The sequence below is a fragment of the Mytilus galloprovincialis genome, chromosome 3 (assembly GCF_965363235.1).
Source record: "Mytilus galloprovincialis chromosome 3, xbMytGall1.hap1.1, whole genome shotgun sequence".
NCBI classification, from domain to species: Eukaryota; Metazoa; Mollusca; class Bivalvia; order Mytilida; family Mytilidae; genus Mytilus; species Mytilus galloprovincialis.
In genome coordinates, this window is record NC_134840.1 from 36288208 (window position 1) to 36314159 (window position 25952).

Sequence of the window (25952 nt, forward strand, 5' to 3'; positions counted from 1 at the left end):
GATAGACATGAACAAAGTTTTTTGTTTCTGAAATTATTATTTTTTTTTCTTTTTCTCTATTTAACTTAAAACAATAAATGATAAACTCTAAACTGCAAAAAACTATCAACAAAAAAAGATCCACAAGAAAATCAAGTGACAGAAATTGTGAATTAACTCCTTACAAGGGTTCTTCACCATATAGGACCTAGTAGAGGGTCACTCTGACAGCAATGATTTAACATAGATTGCTAATGCTTCCTACTTGAAATAACAAATGCCAGTCAGCTATACACATTACATGGTCCTAGCTATCTCTTTGTTCATTATCTCTAATGTTTTTAGGAGGATATAAAGCTGGAGAATGTCCACCATTGACTGCAGGAGCTGGAGGAATATGTGTTGAAGGATGTGCATCAGATTATGATTGTACCGGGACACAGAAATGTTGTTCTAACGGTTGTGGTCATACCTGCCGGGAGCCTAATATAGGTAATACTGTGTACCCATGCATGACCTAAACCAGCTATGAATATTCTGTGGGAACACCATTCTGTTTTTATAACCCATCACAAGTCAACCAAAGTACAAGGATATAAACAATTGGGTTTTGTACAGCGTTCTTTAATGAACATGATCCACACTATATAGAATGCTAACAAAAAGTAAAATCACAAAAATACTGAACTCCAAGGAAGATTCAAAATGGAAAGTCCCTAATCAAATGACAAAATTAAAAGCTCTAACACATCAAACAAGTGGATAACAAATGTCAATTTCCTGACAAATTGTAGAAGTATTTAAAAGAGAAACCAATGACTTTATTTGCCTATAAAGAAGACCAACCAGCAAATTTGATAAGAATCTAATTGTCTAGGATTGACTATGCTACCCATGCAAATAGGAAAATGGATAAATGTCAATAAGATTTGTGCAACGATACTGATATAAGATAGCAATATATGAACAAGATGTTATAAAACTGATTTCATAACATCTTGTTCATATATTGCTATCTGTATTGGTATTGTTGCAAATTCTGAAGACTTTTATGTATATATATAATGGTTACCTCTACTAAGCAAAAATTTATTTTTTCAAATCACCCTCTTGTGGTCCAGGTCTAATTATACCTATGCATTTTGGAATTCAATTCAAAAGTCACCTCTCTTATCAGGTCAGTTAATTCTGTCCCTGAGGGTGACTTAAAAAAAAATAGAAGATTGACTGAGCTCAGATTGAGTCAGTATTAAAAAAGATTCACGATGGGCAATATGAAAACACCTTAATATTCGTATTCTGTTATAAGGGCACTAAGAAAGGTTGCCTGTCTGTCCAAAATTATTACTGTGGATTCATTATTATTCGTTGGATACCTCTTTTCTCCAATTTCAGGGGTACAGTTGAACCACGAAATTATATGTTTAACGAATGACAAATTTTCTTAAGGCTTTATGCAGAATTCGGAAAAAACAATTAATTGATTATCCACAAACATGTAACTTTTCTTTCCTCCATGAAAATTGGTACCTACAAAATTAAATGAATCTACAGTATGTCAGAAAAATGAGTTTTGACTAATTCACATTCATCAAAGACAAATGTACAGATATTTGAATTGTTAACAAGATATATTCATGAATTTTTGCCTGCTGATAGATGGTAAATAGCAAAGGAATAACAATACATTACTTTTAAGTACAAAAATAGTTGACAAAAGTATTTTTGGTTTCAGTTGAAGTAGCCCCTCCAGAAACCACTGATGCTCCACAGACATCAGGTATGAATTATCATGAATTATTCCTCTCTTGTTTATCATTTGGGTTTGGTAACATCAGTATGGATAAAAGATGTGAGATATATGTAAATGAGACGACAAATAAATAACACAAAAATTTAATAAAGAATCTAGAGGTTGAATATTTTCCAAGTCATCATCAGTTTTAGTTTCTTACTAGTAGAAATTGAGAAGCATGTAATGATTGCCAAAGAGACAGCTATCCACTAGAGTCAAAATGGCATAAATATAAGCAAATTTAGGTTACACTGCAGCCTTCAACAATGAGCAAAACATACACTGTATAGTCAACCATAAAAAGCACTGACAAGACAATATATGAAACCGTGCAAGGATTGTTACTGTAAATTTAGAAATTATTGCGTTCATTTATTATAGCGATTTTGTCATTTTAGACTTAAATTTGATATTAATTTTTACTATTTTTAGACTAATCCTGTTTAATTCATATAAAATAATTTCAAAATGTGAGTTTAAATTATTGCATTTACAACTCTGTCTCATGTTTCACAATAATAAAAAGCTCACAATAATTTCTGACTTGACAGTAATCCCAGACAAGGTCGTTAAAAACTTCCATCATCATATATAAACCAATTCAAATATTAAATGACACAAAACCAATAAAAAGACACTGAAGGTATGGAAAATGTAAGGGTCATTTGCTGAAATAAGATCTTATAAGTCAAAAATAATTTCCAAACATCAAAATCTTGCAAAATTCACATTTGTGAAAAATCTTTGTTAATTTGAAATATTAGTTTATGCTTGTGTTCAACTTCAATTTAAAGCATTCTGATGAAATACTACTACCATAATGATTGCTTAAACCACTGCCACACTCAATTTCAGTTCCAGAAATACTGTAACATGTTCAAGCAATTTATTTCTTATTTGGGACTTTACTTCAAATATTCAGGGCTTTGCTGCAAATTAATTAAGGGTTGTTAAAAGAGGGATGAAAGATACCAGAGGGACATTCAAACTCATAGATTGAAAATAAACTGACAAAGCCATGGCCTAGAATAGAAAACAACAAACACAAATAATAGTACACAAGACACAACATGGGCAACTAAAGACAAAACGGCTTCATACATAAATAAGCTTTATTTAGAGTCAGCATAATATACAAACAAAGACATAACATAAGCTCTAATGAGCTTTTACCAAGACATATCAAATGATATACATCTGTAATAACATTTGTTTTTATAAATTTCAGCTCAGTTCTGTAGCTTGGATGCAGAAAGAGGTTCCTGTACAGATTACAAAATAAAATGGTCATATTCTGGAAACGATGGAAAGTGTAAAAGATTTTGGTATGGTGGTTGTGACGGAAATCGTAATAATTTTGAGACTGAGGAGGAGTGTGATGCAGCATGTCGTAGGAGTGTTACAGTTCAAGGTATGTAGTTTGTATTTGTTTTAGGATGATTGATAAAATGCAGTACACAATACACACTATTTAACTATGTTTGGTTCAGATTGTTACTGATTAGAACACTAAGTATAAAAAAATATATTGGTAAATCATAAAAATATAGGCTTTTGTTTTTGTTTTGGTTGCCTTGGCATCTCAGATATGTAAACCCAATATCCCAATTTATTCATAGAATTTAATCTTGTTCAATATTTTTTGTAAAAAAGCAGAGGGATAACAATATTCCAAACTCAAAGAATTTATTTAAATCAGATGATATAATTCCTTCTCAGTTCTGATTAAATTTTGATTTTAAATAAATGAGATGATGGGTACACTACCCAACAGCCATTAGACAGCAAACTAATGATTTTAAAAAGTAAAATTACTTTTTTGTTGTCAACACTAGGTCATTAACAACAGACAATTTCCTACAAAATATGTTGACCTCTTAATCACCTTTAGTCTATAAAACAAGGGAACAAATAAAACACACACTATACCAATTCCCTGATAAATAAAAAAGAACATAAAGAAACTTTAAAGGCATCCACTGACAAAGACTCCAGACTTGGGACTATGCCTATTCATTTACCTGTTTTGATGAGTAGCAAAAGGAAAAAATAATAATATGATGGTATCTCACATTTACATTTATTTCTTTTTTTAAATTGCAGATATTTGCCAGCTACCTCAGGCTCATGGACCATGTAAAGCAGCACATAGAAGATGGCACTTCGACCAGACAACCAAAGATTGTACAGAATTTCTTTATGGTGGTTGTCGTGGTAATGAGAACAGATTCAGGACACGTGCCGAATGTCTGATTAGATGTGGTAGTGATGGTTAGTTTTTTCTTCCATAATTCGTCCATTATTGATAAGATGATGCATTATAAAGTTATGTTCTTTCCCGTAATATCATGGATTGTTCTCTCATTTTCATCCATTTTGTTAGCCTTCTCTCCCTACCAAAAAAATTTCTATTTATTATAAAAAAGAAAAATGTGATTTTTTTTCTTTTTGCGTTATTGGAGGGAGCTGTCCAACCTTCCAGTAATTGTCAATTTCAAACTTAAAATACCTTTATTCCTACATATATTTAACCAGTGCTGCTTTTGTACTAGTAAGTATAGAAGCAAACCAAAACTGTTATACTTAAAATAAGAAAAATGAACCAAATAATAACATAACAATATTTTATTGTCTGCATTTTTGGTACATATAATATGTTGTCTGTTATGGTAGACACTTTATATTTTGTTCATCTATTGATGGTTGACTCATCTTGTTCATCTTTTTCATCTATGAATGTCCACAATGATTCATTGCTATTTTATTGTGTCTACATTTGTATAAAAATTTAAAAAATCTCATTTCAGAAACAAAACTGAAAGTACACGCTCTCCATGCTATGGATAAAACTTATAATAAAATAACTTTAAAATGGGATCCTCCTATGATGAAAGATGATATCAGACAATATAGGGTAAGTTAACACTATGAGTATCATCAGACAATATATGGTAAGTTTACACTATGAGTATCATCAGACAATTTAGGGTAAGTTTACACTGAGTATAATCAGACAATATAGGGTAAGCTTACACAATGAGTATCATCAGACAATATAGGGTAAGTTTACACTGAGTATAATCAGACAATATAGGGTAAGCTTATACTTAGAGTGTGATCAGACAATATAGGGTAAGTTTACACTATGAGTGTCATCAGACAATATAGGGTAAGTTTACACTAAGTATAATCAGACAATATAGGGTAAGTTTACACTGAGAGTGTGATCAGACAATATAGGGTAAGTTTACACTGAGAGGGGTAAGTTTGAGTATGCATGCAACACAGAGTAAGATAACACGAGAAATTATGGAAATTTTACCATTTGTTAAAAGCTTGAGGGTTTAAAATTTCTCATTTATCTATCTTTAATTGAAAAAAATATCAAAAAATTCTATTTAACTCATTTCGCCAAATGGGCTCAATATTCTCAAGGGAAAAAAATGACTTTTTAGATATACAGTTTATATTTGGGGTAAAATTCAAGAAATGCTCCAATTCTTTCTGGTTGCCTTTAACTCTCTTTTATTAAAGATATTGAGCTTATATTTGAAATGTCATTGTATGATATAAAGAGGTTTCTGATCATAATTGAGTCAATTTCTAGGTGACATGACATCTTTAGTACAATTATTTCTTCTGAAATTGAGTTTTATTTCAAATTAGATGTTTTATGTCCTTTTTTCTGTACTGATAGATGAATGGTCTATAGATAAGTGGTATAAGGCTGGGCATTGTAAAATCCAGTTCAAGTAACTTGAAAATCAGGTTTACAGTACTTTTTGGCTAAAGTTTTAGGACATTATGTACATTTTTTCATTGCCTGTTCACAGTAGACAAAAGGGAGATAACTCAAACTTACTAGTGTTGTGCTAAGGTAACTAAAATCATGGAGACTTTGAGACATGACAAAAGTTGGGTTTTATGTTCAATACAAAATACTAGGTAAAGTATTTGTTAGATTGTGCATGCATTGCTTTTTGAAATTTGTTATGTAATATGCAGTAAAACACTGAATTATTCCCCTTTGAGAACAAGTTTTGCTTTATTTACCACATTTTACTTCTGCATTGAACACTGGAACTTTCAGAAAGATAGGGTTTTAGAAAAAAGAAACCAACACTATTTTATTTGTTTGAAATTTGAATGTTTTGTTTATAAACTTATATATTATAGATCATGTGCAAACTAATATAAAAAAAAAGTTCTTTTCAAAAACTATGCAGTAGTTCAGGTCAAACTTATCTGTATAATGTTCCTTCATCCAAGCATATCTTGGATGTGCAGGATGAAGGTCATTCTTAGAATATGAGCCTGAGGCTCGAAAGTAATGAATTAGCTTAACTTCTCTATGAGGGGTGAAGCTTACATATAATATCTCTGTTTAAAGAAACGAACTATACCCACCAGACCATACCTGGCCAGTGACCTTGACCCTAGTATATAAGCACCTGTTCCATAATAACTTGTCATAATTTAAAGCAAGTTTGTGTCGACCAAAAATAAAACCCAGTGGAAAAGGGTGGGTCTGATTGATAATCCCTAGGGTGGGAATTAATTACTTTCGAGCCTCAGGCTCATATTCTAAGAATGACCTTCATCCTGCACATCCAAGATATGCTTGGATGAAGGAACATTCTTATTCATATTTCGCCTTCGGTCTCAAGTAATGAATTAGCTTGTTTAAAGTGTAGACACAAACTAAAAACAATTTTTATATAAATGCCAACATTTAATAAAGGATAAAAATCACAAGATCATCCAGTAACTACAACTGAAGAAAAGTGTTTTAGTACTGATATTATTTACTTTCCTGTTATATAACTTGTAAAAAGTTTTACCATATGTCCAGACAAAACTGTTGCCATAATGTCCTTAATAGAACATCCTGAAGCTAAATGCACTTATGAAAAGGTTCCTCTAAATGAGTTAACCCTAAAACCTCGGATAAAATTAGAACTCTCTCTAACTATCTAAACTTTACGAAAAGACTTAGATGAATTCTCTCACCTATTTTGTACACAAAACATGATAAATCATTGTCTTAACAACACAAAGTTTTGGTTTATCAAAACCTTTGATCACCTCATTAGGTAAACTAACTAACAGATCTAGTATTTTTCAAAAACTCATGTATATGAAAAAATAAAGTGCCATGTCTCAGAATGAAAGACATAGAATGTAAATCTACAGCTGATAAAGATAGTACTTTAAGGCAGATGTAGTCAAGGCAAATAAAGACACAAGTATAAAAGACAGTCTTCAATGTTAAATACTCCAATGAATATTAAGAACTTAAAAAAGAAAGCACTAAATTCATCTCCCAAGTGAAAGAGTATCTAACTCTTCAATTGCAGATTCAGGTTTAAGCAACCTTCCACAAATACATGTAGTAAACAAACAAAATAAGTAACATCTATTTCTTAAAGGATAAAGTCTGTTTCAACAAAGAACAAGGAAAATACACATTAAACATGCTGAATATGAAAAGCTTGTGTTTTACAAAAAAAAATCAATAATCAATAACATCCTTTTTAGATGGTGATAAGGAATTGGTTCTCTAATTGAACACACCAAATAATGAAATTTCTCAAAAAATATTGATAATGCTTGATTATAGATGCAAGGTCTCCAAGATGAAGTGTAAATATATTTTACAAATGATTCTGAAATCTCCTGTATATATTAAAGTGATTTCTGAGAATAATACACACTTTTACCCTACTGCACAATCAACCCTTCAGGTGTTGGTTCACTTATATTTTTTACAATATACAGTTAAATTAAGTCTCTTCCTGACGGTAAGACATTATCTACAGTATGCAACATTGTTACTAATTTTTATGCTTAGCAGTTTAACTGACAAAAAATTAAAATTGGTCTTAGCAAAGAAAACCAACTCTGAGCAAGCCAAAAAGGATAACCAAAAGAGCCTTCTGAACTTTATCACTAATAATTTCCTTTATAATTATCCCCAACAATGAAAAAGTTGGGAAAATATAAGGTCTTAATTCTGATCATGAAAAATACAAACATCTCTGAAAGGAGCTTGTTGGTCAAAAGACAACGAGGTAATTATCTACAGATTTGAAAATGAAAACGTGATAAAAACAAAACAAATATATCTTCTTTCAATTGCCATCCTTTTAAATCTGTAAATTTTTTAGACATATGATAAGCATCAAAATTTTCTTACCAGGAATATAAAGAGCTGTGATAAAAATGTTCTTTCTTGAACACCAAGCCCAAATAATGAAATATTTGTAGTAAGTATGTTAAGTGACAAAGAGGTTATACCTCCTATTGCATAATAAAAGCTACTGAAATTGTATTTTCTGATTGTATAACTCTCTGTGACTAAAACTTTTTCTCCATAAGAAAAATATAGCCAACAATACTATGAAATCTATATGAAATAAGTGCATACTCTTAAAGAAGCTCCATCTACCAACAGAAACATTTTCTTCAAATTTGGATCCCAAATCCTTCTTATGTCAGAGGAATCTGGTCCAATCCAAAACCTTATTTGGATGGGTCTATAAATCAAATTTTTAATTTCTGATTTTAAATTATTAAAAAAAAATTTCACCTATTGATGATAATAAACACTGTAACAACTATACAGTGTTTCAACATTATTTCTCGCCATGTTTCTGCAATGTAACATTCCCATGCATGCCACAGATACTGCATTAAAAGCATTCGTCACAAGACCAATAAATGATGTAAATCATCTATAATACAGTTACACAATTCTATTTAAGAAGAATTTCCAAAGGGAGATAATTTTACCATTTCTCATCTGTCAGAAAAAACTAAAATAGCTCAGTATCAATAATGAGACAAAGGAAAACAATGTGCTTCCAAGGAATGAGTACCAACTTCTCAAAATTTATTCCGAAGCACAGCTTATCAAGCATTTGCACCACTTCTTCTGTATTCACAATACAATAATCTAAACTCTGATCCATAATAAAAGAATCATCAATGTATAAACTATAGCATGTATATACTTCAAGTGACATTATTTCATAAATACATAAGACAGGTTTTAAAACCTTAGTAAAAACTCTTGATGCAGAAGCCAATCCAAAACAAAAAACATAAATATCATTTCAATGTCTTTTCCACATGAAACAGGAAATTGTGATATAATCATAAATGATTCTTAAATATGCATTTGTGAGATCTATAGATGTTAGCTCTCTCTCTCTATATATATAGATAATTATCCTAAAGAATTACCTCTAAACAAAAGATAAATGGTCCTGCTCCAAATGCTGATTAGCCACAAGCTAATTTTGTTTGAATTTTTCAAATAGATACAGGCCTTGAAGACCAATCTTTCTTAGGAACTAAGAAAATATAGGAAAAAAAAAAACTGATTTTCCATTGATCGATCAACCTCTTAAATAGCTCCCTTAGCTATCAATTTTTGGACTTCTGAAATAAATTCATCCTTATGAAAGGTGAAATGTATTTGATTCAAAAATGATAAACCTTGTGGTACATCATTAAAAAAATAACCATTTCTTAATAAATCTAATATCAATAGATCATTAGTAACATTTTCCAAATCATAATATTTAAGTTATCTACTGTATATATAGCAACTGGTTGAGAAATGTGACCTCTTCGAGATTCTCTGTTCCCTTTTTGGAAACCTCTCCCTCTCAATGAAGGGAAATGCCTACTAATATAGTCGCTCTGTTGACCAACAGAGCCTCTGCAGTTAAAAAACTGATATTGCCTTTCCCATAACAGCTGGGAGTAAATTAATTGCTAGACCTGGAACCTCTTCCAAGGAATCTATAATTTGCTTTAGAATCTTTGTATAAACACTAAGTTTGCTTTTTGCAATCATAACTAGAAATGTGATAAAGCAACTATCACAACAGAATTACAAATAAGTATTATCATCTAAATATTTCTGAGCATCTCCTATGGGTTTAACCAGAAACCCATGGTCAAACAAACAAAAAGAATTTTACAATAAAATCCTTGTAATATCAAGATCCAATGGCTCATTCTTACAACAAGAAATAGCCAACTCAACAAAAGGGGTGATGATCAACCCCTTAAAAAAGTATCTCTGGGTTTCCTGCATCTTTGAAACCACAGAGTGGGCCTGTCTAGGCAGTGCCATATCGATTTTTTATTTATCCTAGACACACTAGGATTGTCACAGTTCTCAGTGTGATAGTATTTCCTCTATGAACTTTATATTTTCCTGATTTTATCAAAATCATGATTAAACTGTTCAACAAACAGGATGAGATAATGGACCATTAATCTCAATAAAAGAAGCCTTAAAGGCTTCTGAAAACCTTAATGCAGGATCAAAAGATGTATCAAATTCAACTCCGGCTGGACTATCATCAGCCATGGCACAAACTCCAAAAGGAGAAACATACACCGTATCATTTCAGTAGATCAGATCAAAAGTTAGAACTAAATCTTCATTAAAATAAGCCTCTAATGGCAAAATTCAAATATAGCAGCAGATTTCTCTACAAACTCTGCTAGAGTTGAAGGCAGTGAAACTGTCTCAAACCTCATGATTCATACAGGTTCTTTACTACATAGTCATTAATAATAATGAGTAAATGAATCAATATACATGCCTATCTTAAATCTCAACAGCACTTTCGTGAGAAACATTCACAAATCAAGTAGATTTTGAAGTTATACAAGTAGCACTAGATTTTAAAAAATACTAATTTTACAGGTTCTGTTGCTTTTTCAATTATTTCCAATTGCCATGCCATTATGATTTATTATAAAACTACTAGGTTTTATAACTGTTTAAGAAGAGGATTTATTCAAAATACCTCTTGTTTTCCTATTAAATTTATCATCTTTAATTTCTAAAACATTCCAGAGGTGATGAAAATCATAACCATCAACCTTGTAAGTGTAAACATCATTCTAAACATCTTGCAAAAACAAAACATTTGTATAAACAAATTCAGCCATTGTAATACAAAAATGTGTACCTGTGCAGGTAAAACACGTGTAAAATGTGAAGAGTACTCACGACCTTCAGGTGAATAGAAATACTTTTAAATATCTACCTGTTTAACAAACAGGGGTATGAAAAAGTAATTGCCATACATCGTACTAAGGCAAAAACTTAATGAATATATAAAATTGTCATACATCGTAGACAATAAAATATTTAATTAATTTCCATGAACACTTGTCATACATCGTAGACAAGAAATTTTTAAATTCATTTCCATCAACACTTGTCATACATCGTAGACAATTGAGGAATTATTAATTGTAAATAACAAAATAACATTAGAACTTGTCGTACATCGTAGACAAGTTAATGTAACTTTAATAACTTTCTCCCAAATTTAAGATAAAAATAAAATAACTAAAAAGTACTCACTGTTCACTTCAAACCCTCAAGAAAAATAATGACAAGTTATTATGGAACAGGTGCTTATATACTAGGGTCAAGGTCACTGGCCAGGTATGGTCTGGTGGGTATAGTTCGTTTCTTTAAACAGAGATATTATATGTAAGCTTCACCCCTCATAGAGAAGTTAAGCTAATTCATTACTTGAGACCGAAGGCGAAATATGAATAAGAATATTATTTTTCTTTGGAGGTTTGCATGAAATGATAGTTTGCTGAACCATTCAAACTCTTTGGGGCCTCTTGTTTCTATGTTAATCACTGAAAATATGCATTGTGTTCATTAATATGTTATGTGGTAAATGTTATCTGTGAAAGGGACATTTTATAATATCATGAAGCATTATGATTTCTTGTCTTTTTGTCTGTCTGTTTGTTGGTTGTTCTTCCCTGTATTTGGTAAAAGTTTTAGTTGAAGGAAGTTCATTATGAAGTTTGGCAATCTATATGATTTTTTTTAAATACATATCAAGTTAGGGTTGGATAGAGATTTTGCAGTTTACTGAATATTAAAATGTGATTGTGAAAGTGGGAGAAGATGTTCTAAAGTCACATATTTTTTATTTAAACACTTAATTGTATTTAAGTCATGAAATTAATTGTAAAAACATATTGAAATGATAATATCAGCAATACAAATATTGATATGAAATACATTACAAAAATTTGATTCCAAATGTTTAAATTTGTAGCTGTCCTATATGGGAGAGCGTTCCTATAGAGACCAAGTTCAGCGGGACAGCGTGAGTGTTATAGATATTCCTGGCAGTGTCTCCTCCTACAGTATCAATGGATTAAAACCTTCCACACAATACAGATTTAACTTGACAGCTATTCTAGGAGATGGTAGGAGGGGACCAACAGAACAAGTAGTAGCTGATACTATGTTAGGTAAGTGTTTCATAAATGAATTTTTAATAGATTTATTATTAACCTAAGCTCTATGCATATACTGGTACATCTTGCCTTAATATATATAAAGCAGGTGTGACCCTAAATTGTATATTACACCTACCTATAAACCTCTGAAAAGACCAAAAGGAGAAAGTTTTAAATAGATGCTGCTCACTGTTAAGCCTTAAACAATGAGAAAAACTAAAAACATATAGTTAGCTATAAAAGGATAATAAATTTGAATCAAATAATGTCCTGATTAAAGCTTATATAAAATTAAATAAAAACAACTATGGTAGACTGTAGCCAGTGACGAATCGAGAAATTTTCAGTAGGGGGCCACAAATTGGAAGAAAACAGGCTCTTGGTTTGGGGTAAGCATATACAAAATGTGTACATGATTGGACAAGAAGTTGATCTTTTTCCCTTGTATGTTGTCTCTGAAATGCTTCATTAGTATTATTCATTTATCATCTTGATTGTCCATCTTCAATACTTATCACAGAGTTGATATTGTAAAGGCAATTAACTTTATTGCTAGGAAATGAATTCAAAAGAATGGTGCAATCAATTGATTACTGAATACATGTATACTATGCTAAATAGAACATTGCTCCATCTTTAGGAAATATTGAAGTATGAATTATGATGTGCTTATTAAGATCTGTATACTTGTAGCTCCTGAGTACAAGGCTGGTGAATGTCCTCGTGTAGAATTGACATCTAACATCAATCCAGATTGTGCTAGGCTATGTCAGGCAGATTATGATTGTTCTGGAGATTTAAAGTGTTGTCGCGATGTCTGCGGAATGTCTTGTCAGACACCTAGACGTAAGTTTTGATGTTATATTAAAAGTTTAACCAGCATATACTGTACATTGAGTTGTTTTTTTATGCCATGTAAACTTGTCATAAAATGTCTACCAGGAAAATATAAGAAATGTCAAAGAAATGTGATGTTCAAATTTATTCTGCTACAAAGATGTCATTCTTAGAATTACAGAAAACCTTATGCTTACAAGATCACCAAGAGACGGTCATTGAATAGGTATGAATGAAACAAGAGGATAGAAATATCACTTGCAAAGCAAATTATAATATACTTTATACTACATGTATATATATATTAAGTACTTTTTGTATTTTTGTAATTACTTTGGCTTAAATTTTAAGAATATTACCGTAGATATAAATTACTGCTAATACTATTTTGTTCCCAAAGTACTGATTTACTTTTCTATGGTATTTCGTGATATTGTATAACAGAAGAAATTAAATTAAATAAATATATGTAATTAAAGAAACTGAAAGTTTGTTGAGTTTTTATTTGTGTTTACAGCTGTAGAGACTGTGAGGTTATGTTTCGAGTCAATGTGGGGTTGTTGTTTGGATGGTGTGTCAATAGCACAAGGACCTAACTATAAAGGATGTCCTGATGCTTGTCAGGTATAATAACTTACGTCAAATATTTAAAGTGCTAGTTTGGTTAGATATTTATTAACTAATTTTGAAATAAAAAAGAGCAAAAAGAATTATGAATGCAAATGTATATGAGTGATAATTTAGATTTAATTCATGATAATGTGGTATAAATTTTAGACGACTTTTGAGTAGACTTCAAAAGTTATGAAAAAAGTCTTCATTAATTGTAAAAAGAGAAAATTGTAGGAAATTGAAAGAAAATTTATTTTTACCTGAAATAAGTACAAAAATGTACTAATATTTAATTATCTATCTTTGTCCCAGATATTAAAAAATACTTATTAATTGATGTACATGCAAGTGTAATTTGAAAAGTAAAATACAAGACCTCTATTACAGGGTACAGAATATGGATGTTGTGATGATGGTTTCACTCAAGCTACAGGTAATATATTAACACCTGTAATTAGTAAAAATAAAATAGATGTTCATCTTTTAAAATCCCATCTTTGGAAGAAATTGATACTTGGTACTGTTTAACAGCAGATAAGAAAAAAGTTTTATGTGCATACTATAAAACAACTAATTGTTTGCGAGATATTAATTTTTGCAACTTTCAAGAGTAGAAAAATAACATGAATCATCGCAAAAATTTAAGACTTGGATCTTAATACATCAAGTTATTTTGAAAATCATGAAATTGATTTTCCGCAAATTTGGGAAAGAAAGATCCAAACGCCAAAAATTAAGTTGGTTTACAGTACTTTAGGTCTACATTTGTGATAATGTTTTATACATTTATTACTAACTTAATCTATTCATGATAAATATTGAAATATTAATTTTATTGATTACATATCTATTGTCCACTTTGACATCGGTACATATTTTTCTATAAACAGGACCAAACAAGGACGGTTGTGAAGAAGGGTCAGGTGATGAGGATAACTTCTGTGAACAGTCTGTCTATCAATGTTGTGCTGACGGCATTACACCAGCACAAGGTCCTAACAAGGAAGGCTGTCAAGAGTATGTTATTGTAACAGAGAAACCAGATCTCGGTAGGTAGACTTAACTAAATGATTTTGTTTTGTTGGGTTGCTTGCTGTTTTATTGACATATACTCAACACGTTAATTCATATTTGAATTACGTCATCTGGAAGAAATAAAAACAACTATATTGAAAGAAACTGTATAAAGTCCGAAAATTTTACATGTGAAATCTTGATTAATCAAAACATACAGAATAATACCTCAAGAAACATTTAATATTGATTTAAAAGGTAACACTGGTCATTAGTTTGGTAGGTTGACAAAGTATCTATTTTGCTTTGATATTTCTTCACATTATAGAACAATTCTCTTAATTTTCTGGACTTCTGGTAATCATTCATCAATTGTTTGTAAATGTGTAATTTTTGAATGAATACCTTTGAAGCAGTTTTTGGTACCAGTATATATAAATTCTCTCTATCTCAACGTTAAAAACAATCTTCCATTGTAACAGAAAAGCAATATTTTGCACAGAGTATATAATTGCTTTATGCTGTTTTAGTTATTAGTGCTATATATGTTACTGAGGTTTATATTTGTAAATGCACATGTCCAATACTAATCTATGCAATTATGATATTTTGTGAAAATAAAAGGTTCATACTTATGATCATCATAAAAAATATATCATAAGTTATTTTAATAAATTTTTATTGAAGGCCCTGTTTGTCAACAACCTGAAAAGAGAGGAACCTGTTCTGATTACACTGTGAAGTATTTTTTCAACACAACTTCAAGCAAATGTGAGAGATTCTGGTATGGAGGTTGCAAAGGAAATCAAAATAATTTTGACAGCGATGAAGAATGCCAAGCTGAATGTGTTAAAAGTATGTGTTTAAGTCATGTAGTATGGATGGTACTTTATCTGTTACTGTGGATTCAATATTATTTCGTTGGATACCAATTTTCATGGGTACAGGTAAACCACGAAATTTAATGTTCAACAAATAAGTTTATATGCAGACCTCGGCAAAATCACAAAATTAGATATCCACAAACTTACAAGTTTCCTTTAACCGTGAAAATTGGTTCCCACAAAAGATATGAATCAACAGTATTACATGTCAGCATTAAGTTGATTTAAACATATATTTTATTTCACTCCATGAGGTTTTCACTACAGCTTTAAATATTAGGCTTTATCAATTGATCGGTATTAATGGAACAGAGTTCATTTGTTTATGAATCCTTTTTCAAGTATTTTGCAGTACTACATACAGTTTGTATGTTATCATTATGGTACCTTTTAACGATGTGCTTAGGTGAAATTGATATTATAAGTTTAAAGAATATAAGTTGAGGAACAAAATAAGCTAAAAATATTGATAGGTTATGGAGCTCCTTTTCGAGATATTTGAGTTCACTTTAGAAATGATGGAAAAAGGCTGACTCAGTCTCTTATTTTATATTTGCATTTGTATTGTTTTGGTTTCTAATCAAAAGAAAAGAAATCTAGAAATCTGCTTAAATTTTGGTGAATGACCTTTTATGAGCTATTGAAGTCTTATATGAAAGGAAAAATGGGTGTTATGGGGCAAAATATTATAAGTTATATGGTTCGCTACTGACCCCATACGGATCCATAGAGGGTTAGTAAAATCCATAGGGGGTGAGGCCGGAGGCCGAGTCCCTTATGAATTTTATTCACCCTCTATAGATCCGTAGGGGGTCAGTAGTTAACCGTATAACGAATTTGTCGGACGCTGGACTTTTTCTGCGGCGTTTTGTTGAAAAATAAACAATGAAACTCAACATTATTAATAGATGACGTCACCATTAACGCGTCATGAACCCCATATGAAACTTACTAACCCCATACGGTCTCATAGGGGGTCACCACGTGACGGCATTTAACCAATCATAACGTGATAATTCATATGTGGTCCGATAAGTTATCTTGTATCGTAGAAAAAAGACCAAGGAGTCTGAACATCTGACACAAATTCCTAATGCCCTTACTTCCATCCATTAGTCCATCTATCATTCATTTATGTGAGGTTGATATTTTTTTAAGGGTAGTTTATGATGAATTTGAAGTCACAGTGACTTAAAACTTAGTACAGATGTTCATTATAATGTCTAGATTGTATTCCAATTGTAATTGAATTGTATGCTCAATTCTAGGGTTCAATAATTTGGTACTTGGAAACCAGTACAATTTCATGTTTTATGTTAAAGTAATTTACCATAAAGTGTGGTCAGATCAACTTGAAACTTGAAACACGAGTGTTTTATGATGTAAACTTTTAAAATTATATACCAGATTATTTTTCTTTCTGATTTCACATTTGCTGAAGAAAGAAAAATTAGTTTAAGATCATATATATTTATGAAATATGAATTTACAGAGGATGTAGTAGAGACATTGCCAGTATGTCAGCAGCCAAAGCGGACGGGCAGATGTCGTGGATACTTCAAAAAATTTTTCTACAACAAAGATAGCCGACAATGTGAACAATTTATATACGGTGGTTGTGATGGTAACGACAATAACTTTGAGACGCAAGTGGAATGTGAAAGACGATGCAGGACAGGTGGAACATTAACAAGTAAGTTATGGTATAACACTCTATATGTACTGGTTACTTTTAAATGAGGATGATCATGATATGTAAACTAACATACAATGGATAAGGCTTTGAATAGATTGATTGATTGATTGTTTTTAACACCACTTTCATAACTCATGGCAGTCATGAAATTCTAGCCATTAAGGTGAGAGTCAAATTCACCAAAATCTTTTCCAGTTTGAAATTCACGACCCCAGCATTTACAGGCTAGTAAATGCTGTAGATGTACTGCTTAGAACGCCACCAAGGCCCAAAAGGTTTTGAAATGAATGCATCCCCTGTAATAAAGACTACTAGACAGATTCCAGACAGTCTGAGAATTTACTGGGCAAAAGAAGAAATTGATTTGGGAGATCTTAGGTTTAAATGGTAACTAATTGATTTAAAGACATTTTTTAGCAGTATTTTTCTCCTTTATTTTCAGATGACAAATGTCAGCTACCATATGATGTAGGACCATGTAAGGGTAACATTCCAAGGTGGTATCATGATGTTAGACGAGGAGAATGTTTAGAATTTGGATGGGGAGGCTGTGAAGGAAATCTAAATAACTTCATTGATAAAGAGGCATGTGTGGATGGGTGCCTCAGCGTTGTTATCCCTAGTAGTAAGTCATGCACCAGAGGGTTATGTTCTGACATTAGGAGCAGCATCTATAACAGCACAATATACTATTTTCTATTATAAAGTTGAAATTTCAATCACATGTTTTTCAATAAATAAATAGGGCAATACTGATTTTTCCCCCAATGTCGATGAAATGTCAAATTTGGATCTGTTTCATATTTATGTTGTAGTTTATGTCACTTTAAAACATTTTGTTACGAAAGAAGTGTTCATTGCATATATATGTACGGAAAAAAGGATATTACATGAACTCAAAAATATTTATTATATTGGATCAAAAAAGATTTAGGGAGATATGATTTGGATAAGTATACTTCAGATTTAACAGGTGTTTGTACTTGGGATGTAATTTTAAATTAAAAATTGATTCCTTTGATAATTGATCAAATCAGGTTCATTATCAGCCTATCATCTTTATCTGGTAGATCTTAAAATTGAAAATTAATATGAAAACAAAATGTAAGAGAGAGGCAAAAAGTACAAACTAGGTAGTAAAAATCATTAGTTGAAAACAAACTGACAATGCAATGGCAAAAACAAACAAATACTCAAAAGACAAACAACAGACTACAATTATAACTTCAACAGAAACGGGGGAAGGGCATGTAAAAAAAATGATGGAAGAAAAAAAAGAAAGAAAAATAAAAAAAAACATTAGAAAAACAATAAGGTCTTTCCTCACATAGTGGAAATACCTTGGTTATAAAAAAAAAGATTTGGTATGATTGCCAATGAGACAACTCTCTACAAGAGACCAAAATGACACAGAAATTAACAACTATAGGTCCTTCAGAACTCTCACAAGCAAAAAAACCCTAACTGTTTTAGTCGATTAATTAAACTAAATGTCATTGAAGATGTGATATGCAGTTTGAACTGTAAAAGGAACTCATTATATTATTTATTCAAACTTATTTAGTGTGTATTTACTGATAACAATAGATGACAAATTTCACTTTGTTAAACATGTAGGTACTAATATCACACTTTTGATTAAAATTATATACCTAGTCTCCACTCATTATATTCTATCCATTGTTATATTCTTGATCAATGATTTTAGCCACAGATGTTTGCACACTGCCAAGAGAAACTGGTCGTTGCAGAGCCTCAATTCCTCGCTGGTTTTATGATCATACTGCTGGTCAATGTAGCCAGTTTACATATGGAGGATGTGAAGGAAATCAAAATAATTACGAAACTCAACAAGAATGTGAATCCATGTGTAGCAGGCAGCGTAAGTCATTAAATAAGTATTCGTTTATACCTATTTCCCTTAGTGCAATGATAAATCTGATTTTAATCGAGTAAAAATTTGCATTCCGTCAATTAATTTTAGTTTTGACTAGTAGTTCGGCTTGGTAAGCTTTAAATCATATGTTTATTATGCCCCCTGTTTTTTTATGTCGATGGTAGGAAGTAATTCTGTCTGTTTGTTCATCTTTCTGTCCCGATTTTAAATATACTTCTCCTGAAAGGCTTGTTCTCAGAATCTTAATTCCATGCTGTACTTATACACTTCCTATTTCATTTCTTTATCCAATTGTTCTCATGGTTTACTTGGGTAATTAGTCATTACAATACACTACAGTTTACATTTATATTTGCTCCTAGGCACCTTATAAGAATTTAATGAAATTTTGTCAGAAACTGAACCATATAATACAATTGTGCACCTTATAATTGTCTTTCAGGAGTATGTCAGCCGTATGAAGAACCTTTGATATCGTGTCAAGCTTACATCAAGAGATATAGATATTCTGCTCAGACTGGAGACTGTGAGGAGTTTATTTATGGGGGTTGCAACGGGAACTCGAACAACTTTGAGACACTGGAAGCCTGCAGGGGAAAATGTGCTCCTGGAGTAACAGATCCTAAAACTTATGATAGTAAGATTATTTGACATATAGTTTTTTTAGCATGGATATTTAAATTTATCTAGTGCATACTTGTTATTGGATTCAGTTAGTTATTTGGATGATTTTAAAAAATGTTTTGTAAAATTTATAAAATTCAAAATGTATATGCTTGAAAAAAAGAACTTTAATAGACAACTTTCAAGTTCGATGCATTTCCGTCAAAAACTCTGGTTTTAGTGAACATCATTCGTGTGTTTAGGGGCATCGTCACTTCCTTTCCAATGTTGAGCGAGTGGTTGGAAAACTATAATACTATATTACATGATTTATTCGGCAAACTAAATTCTCATAATTGACAATCAGCACTGCTGTCATTAGGGAATTGTGATTAAGTACTTACAAAACAAACATTATTTCTAGTTTATCCTGCACAATTATGATCACTAAGACGCTTGATGAACGTTTATAATTCAGGGGTACAGGCGATCCCCTCTGTCTGGTAAATGACGCCACAAAGGCGCGCCTAATTGATGAGTTTTTTCTGGTGACAGATGGACTCGAAAGTGGTCTATTGGTCTTGATATTTTATTTTACTGTAAATGCATGCAAGAACAAATTATTGGGTCATAATGAATATTATTATAAATAGCTTTCACAGATCATTTCATAATTCTGCTTTCAAATGTAAAATACTGTAAGATAAAAAAAGGCTTTTGATTGAAATATTAAATTTAGATTTATTTGTGTTTTTGAATGTTCAGCTATTTGAATAAAAGGGTATGACTATAGGTTCAAAGCTAGAAAAACAGAAATTAAATTTGAATTTATTGGGGAAATCAAACTTAAATAATATTTATCTCATGAAAGTTTTTCATGGAAAATGTTTTTACTCAATTCTTTAGATATATGTGCCTTAAAACCAGAGGCAGGCCGATGTACAGGACAAGATATTAAATGGTTTTACAACAGTACAACAGTAAGATGTGAGAGGTTTTACTACGGAGGTTGTGATGGAAACCCTAACAGATTTGATTCTGAAGACGAGTGTGATAGTTTCTGTAATAATGAAGGTTCAGGAGAAGTAACTGTTGTAGATCCTGATGTAACTGTTGATAGTTGTAAGTTTTTTAGGATGTATTCAATACTTTTTGGAAAGAATTAACATGATCAAATTGTTATTGATTATGTGTGACAATTTTTTTATGGAAATATTTCAATTTTGTTTAGTTATGTTATACTGTTATTAGTGTGCAAATAATTGGAAAATTCAATGGGCTATATTTTAAAAAGTGAAAAGTTTTCATTGTTAAAAGAATGTGTTTTTTTATTTGAAGATAGAAAATGAGAATCCCAGCAAAATTATGAAAACCCCTTTGATGACATTGTCTAGTGGTGTTACGTATTTGAATTTCATCTTTATAAGTCCAGTGACAGATAAAAGCATAAGAAATATGAAAGTGTAATCTGTTTTTGTTTTATTCATAAATATACAATTTATAAAAATATATATTCCAGCCTATTGCCATTTACCCAAAGAGAGTGGAGATTGTGAGAATTCTTTCCCAGCCTGGTATTATGATCATTTAGATGGTGTGTGTAAAGAATTTGTTTTTGGAGGTTGTGGTGGCAACAAAAATCGTTTTACAAGTAGAGACGTGTGTGAATCATCTTGTAGCAGAGAAGGTACAACTAAACTTAGTTTTTATTCTTGTTTATGTTCAATCTGTTTCAATGTCTGATGACTCATTGGCGGCTGTTATGTATTCTTTGGTCGGGTTGTTGTCTCTTTGATCTATTTCACATTTCCATTCTCAATTTTTACATATAAGTTGGTTTATGTCATTATCATTAGCTAGGATAATTGTTTAGATTTCTCCTCAGGAACATAAATGGGAGGTTAACAGAAAAGTAAATCTGCTTTTGAATGACTCAAATTATGGCATAGTTTAATTTGGACTTAAATCATCAAAAGGTAAAATCAAGGAAATGAATTCTTTTCTTTGAACTCTGTCCACTGCATAACTTGAGTGTTCTTAAGAGTTTATTTGTGATGTTTGGTTTAAGTGTTCAGACAGTGAATACAATACAAAGTGGAATTTGCATTACAGTGACTTGACTGTTAGTGTTGCTGTTCACCAATTGCAACTCATTCAAAATTTTGCCCCAATTGCAATTTGTTTTATTAAATCAAATTGTTCAACTGGTCAAAAATTTGAACAAACTGTTCAGCCGAAATGTGAAAGTGCAAAGTGATAAAATAAATCATACTTACAATCCTACAAGTCTGTAACTCCACTGTATTGATGTATTTCCTAAATCAGTCTATCAATCTGTATAGTTATATTATTGCCATTACCATACTAAAGGTGAACTGTTTTATTTTGAATTGCTATAAAAATGTCAAAACTAAGCTTTTATAGAGTTTTTCTTTCGAAAAGTATTCTATATTTATAAGAATCACACACTATGTGAATAAAAACATTTCATATTCAGTAAAATATTTGAAATTGCAATGTGTTTGTAGGAAGGGGAGATAATCGCTTTTAGGTTTCAAAAAGTCTTTATTCAAAAGAATAGTATTTTAGGTTATCTCCCCAAGGAAGCATATTGTTATTTCATACATATTTTACTGAATATGAAATGTTTTTATTCACATAATGTGTGATACTTATAAATATAGAATACTTTTCAAAAGAAAAACTCTATAAAAGCTTAGTTTTGACATTTTTATAGCAATTCAAAATAAAACAGTTCACCTTTAGTATGGTAATGGCTGTAATATAACTATACAGATTGATAGACTGATTTAGGAATTACATCAATACAGTGGAGTTACAGACTTATAGGATTGTAAGTATGATTTATTTTATCACTTTGCACTTTCACATTTTGGCTGAACAGTTTGTTCAAATTTTTGACCAGTTGAACAATTTGATTTAATAAAACAAATTGCAATTGGGTCAAAATTTTGAATGAGTTGCAATTGGTGAATAGCAACACTAACAGTCAAGTCACTGTAAACAAAGCTGGATGTCTTTATCCGATTTTCCCTGAAAAATTACACCTAAAAAATGTCAGATTTTGTACTGCAAAGCACTCTGTACTTTTAAAGAAAATAAAACTTGATACAAAAAACAATAGACTTTATTTCAAACATAAAAAGACAAATTAATAGGCTGAGCCCTAAAAAAAATGGTCTTTTTATTATAGGTATCTAACTTGTAATTATTTTGTATATCAGTTGAACAATCATGTTAATTGATCTCTTTGTAGCTGTTTGTAGACTACCTCCAGTAACAGGTAGATGTAGGGCCAGTTACCCACGGTATTATGATGTTTATTGATCTCTTTGTAGCTGTTTGTAGACTACCTCCAGTAACAGGTAGATGTAGGGCCAGTTACCCACGGTATTATGATGTTTATTGATCTCTTTGTAGCTGTTTGTAGACTACCTCCAGTAACAGGTAGATGTAGGGCCAGTTACCCACGGTATTATTATGATGTTTATTTATCTCTTTGTAGCTGTTTGTAGACTACCTCCAGTAACAGGTAGATGTAGGGCCAGTTACCCTCGGTTTTATTATGATCTAAGAACTGGACGGTGCACACAGTTTACCTACGGTGGTTGTGAAGGGAATGCTAATAGTTTCCAGACCAGAGAGTCATGTGGAAGGAAATGTGGAGATGGTAAGTATTTTGCTTACAGTAACTAGATAAATTTTGACACTCCGTGGATTCACGTTATTTTTACATGAAATGATAAATACACAAATATAATAAACTTTTGTCCAATCAATCTCTGCCTTCATTTCCTTTGTTAATGTTTTTAAACCTTTAATCCTTTAGAAAGAAAATGAAAATTCATTGGTTTTTTCTTCATTTAAATCAGTTAAGAATCATAAATAGACATATTATTTAGTTAAGACTTATTGTCATTACTGGATGTTAAAGTATTAGGGGTAATACCATTAACAGTATGGCAAATATTTAAAAAGTTCTATGTCATTTTACAGACTTTTCAGATTTAGATGTATTGATTCCTGCTGCTTTTGTAAATCCATTTACACCTAGAAATGTCACAGCTGTGTTTTACAATGGTGGCATAAATATAACCTGGAAGGCCCCTCTTGATGTCTTCCACCACTTTACCCATTATATTGTACAAATAAAGGCCCATAACTCTGATTGGAAAGAAGTCCAAGAACGTGTATACCCTCCCACCACTTCTTATTTTACACTGGATGTTATTCCGAGTACTGTCTACGAATTAAGGGTCTTTACCGTCGATGGAGAAATATATAGTGACCCAAGTGATGAAGTTGTGGTGTCAACAAAAAGTGGTCAGTTTGCATGAAGTGAACAGTCACCTGAAATAGAAAAGCTTAATAACATATTTTATGCAAATTTTTAGATCATCAGTTCTACTTGTATGGTCAAAATTTAGTTTTTTCATTGTCCCTACACCAAAAAATTTGATAATAGTACACCTATTAGATAGTTTATGACCCATCTCCATGTTTTGCATTTAGGTAGTTATATTAGATTAGTACAAAAGTCATGTCACCTCTCCTTGCTTTAACAGAGTTTTCTTCAGATATCTAAAATAAAATCTTTTTTATTTTCATTTAGTGTCCTGTCTGAGAGATAACTATTTCAAAGTAAATGCTTGTCATTTTAGGCCTTTGACATGTGATAAAAATATTTCTATCTATTGAATTTAACACATCATCTTTTCAGAAAAAATGAAATTCATTAATATATTCATATTATTGTGACCAAAACAATTGCAGTGCATGTCCACAAGTATTTGTCACCTTCCATATTTTGCTATATATTTATATGATATAACATTTTTAAAATAATATTTTTTAATATAAGCAGTTGGTTTGATTCAATTTCGTCAAAATAATTTAATTAAATGGGGTCTAGTTTAAAGTACACACAAAATGTGGATCCATTACAACTAGTCCATGCATTGTAAATTGTTTCTTTTGGAATTTTTATGATTTTTAAAAATACATATATAGTATGTTATAAATCAAATATGAGAATTTCAGTGTTGACAGCTAATGTCCCTTTAAATCCAACTAGAAACAACCTCATTTTAATCTTTTATATGAAATATGTAGAAAAACAATACTTGTAGCAAAAACTTGGCCAGGCACTGTTATTACATTTAAAATTCAACTTAGACCTGTTTATTTTATCATTGTCTTTTTCTTTCTCTTTCAATTTTATTTTTCTCTCATTTTTCTATTCTTCATAATAACAGATGTGAAATCCAGACAACTAACACACATGCCTTACCATCACCTTTCCAATGCTTTATTGTAGTTTAGGTTGAGAAAATGTCATTATCAACATAAATTGTATTTACTCTTTTCTTTCGATCTGTAGATATATAACTTCATTATCATCTCTATATATATACTCTTATCATGATATAACTTCATTATCATCTATATATATATACTCTTATTATGATACTAATTTAAATACATAAAATTATTTCTGAAAAATTAACATTTAAAGCTCTGAAATTAATATTAATACTTAGGTTTTCAGATCATAAAGAGGATTAAAATTGTGATTTTATGGATACACACATTTAATGTTATTCATTTATGTAAATGTTTATTTTGTACAGCCTTAACTACTCCCGATGTTACAATCCAGCCACCTGTTGTAACGGAACAGTGTAGACAACTAAAGGATTATGGAACTTGTAATGGACAAGAAGTCATGTACTATTTCGACAATACAATCAACGATTGTCGTCCTTTCTGGTATTCTGGCTGCGGAGGAAATGAGAATAGATTCCAGAATTCTACACGTTGTAGGAGAGTTTGTAGAGATGACTATACTAATGAAGTAATTCCTGTGACACCAGCGCCAAGACCAACAACAACCACACCTGTACCTACCATAGATACTAATGTTGTTATAACAGGTAAATAAAGTTGGCAATACACCTTATCACTATTTGGAATACTGTGCCGCTCAACCAGAGAATCTGTCCCGCTTGAACTTTTGACGTCATACAAGAATCACTTTTCCATTGTGTCATCAGATACTTTCAATTATGATATCAAAAATTTACTTTGTGATGTCCAGTAATGGTTGACAAATAGCTATAAGGTGTATGCACCTGAGACCACCCGTAATTATGGTAGAAGATAAATACTTTTGCTTTTTTCGATAAGATACGAATTTATAGTGGTGCAGATACTCTTTGTGCATGTAATATAAGTTTATAAACAATAGTGTAGTAAGAAATTATAAAACTAAAACACATAGCATTTTATTTATACTTTTCTTACAATGTA

At 31.1% G+C, this 25952-nt stretch overlaps 1 protein-coding gene across 8 annotated transcripts in view; it reads left to right on the top strand.

Annotated features, from left to right (window-relative positions):
• The window catches only part of LOC143067828 (papilin-like), a 124618-nt gene that overhangs the window by 90008 nt on the left and 8658 nt on the right, over window positions 1-25952 (top strand). For 7 of the 8 annotated variants that reach the window (XM_076241398.1, XM_076241400.1, XM_076241401.1 and 4 more), the window contains 19 exons: window positions 325-471; window positions 1715-1759; window positions 3003-3185; window positions 3878-4045; window positions 4582-4688; window positions 11893-12091; window positions 12773-12925; window positions 13434-13540; window positions 13916-13961; window positions 14419-14577; window positions 15230-15397; window positions 16919-17119; window positions 17565-17747; window positions 18831-19004; window positions 19462-19656; window positions 20529-20744; window positions 21142-21309; window positions 23149-23313; window positions 25274-25576. In XM_076241398.1, coding sequence (XP_076097513.1) covers window positions 325-471; window positions 1715-1759; window positions 3003-3185; window positions 3878-4045; window positions 4582-4688; window positions 11893-12091; window positions 12773-12925; window positions 13434-13540; window positions 13916-13961; window positions 14419-14577; window positions 15230-15397; window positions 16919-17119; window positions 17565-17747; window positions 18831-19004; window positions 19462-19656; window positions 20529-20744; window positions 21142-21309; window positions 23149-23313; window positions 25274-25576 — 3087 coding nt within the window. Of the gene's footprint in view, window positions 1-324; window positions 472-1714; window positions 1760-3002; window positions 3186-3877; window positions 4046-4581; window positions 4689-11892; window positions 12092-12772; window positions 12926-13433; window positions 13541-13915; window positions 13962-14418; window positions 14578-15229; window positions 15398-16918; window positions 17120-17564; window positions 17748-18830; window positions 19005-19461; window positions 19657-20528; window positions 20745-21141; window positions 21310-22899; window positions 22986-23148; window positions 23314-25273; window positions 25577-25952 lie in introns of those variants that run through there. The other variant, XM_076241406.1, reaches the window with a different exon arrangement.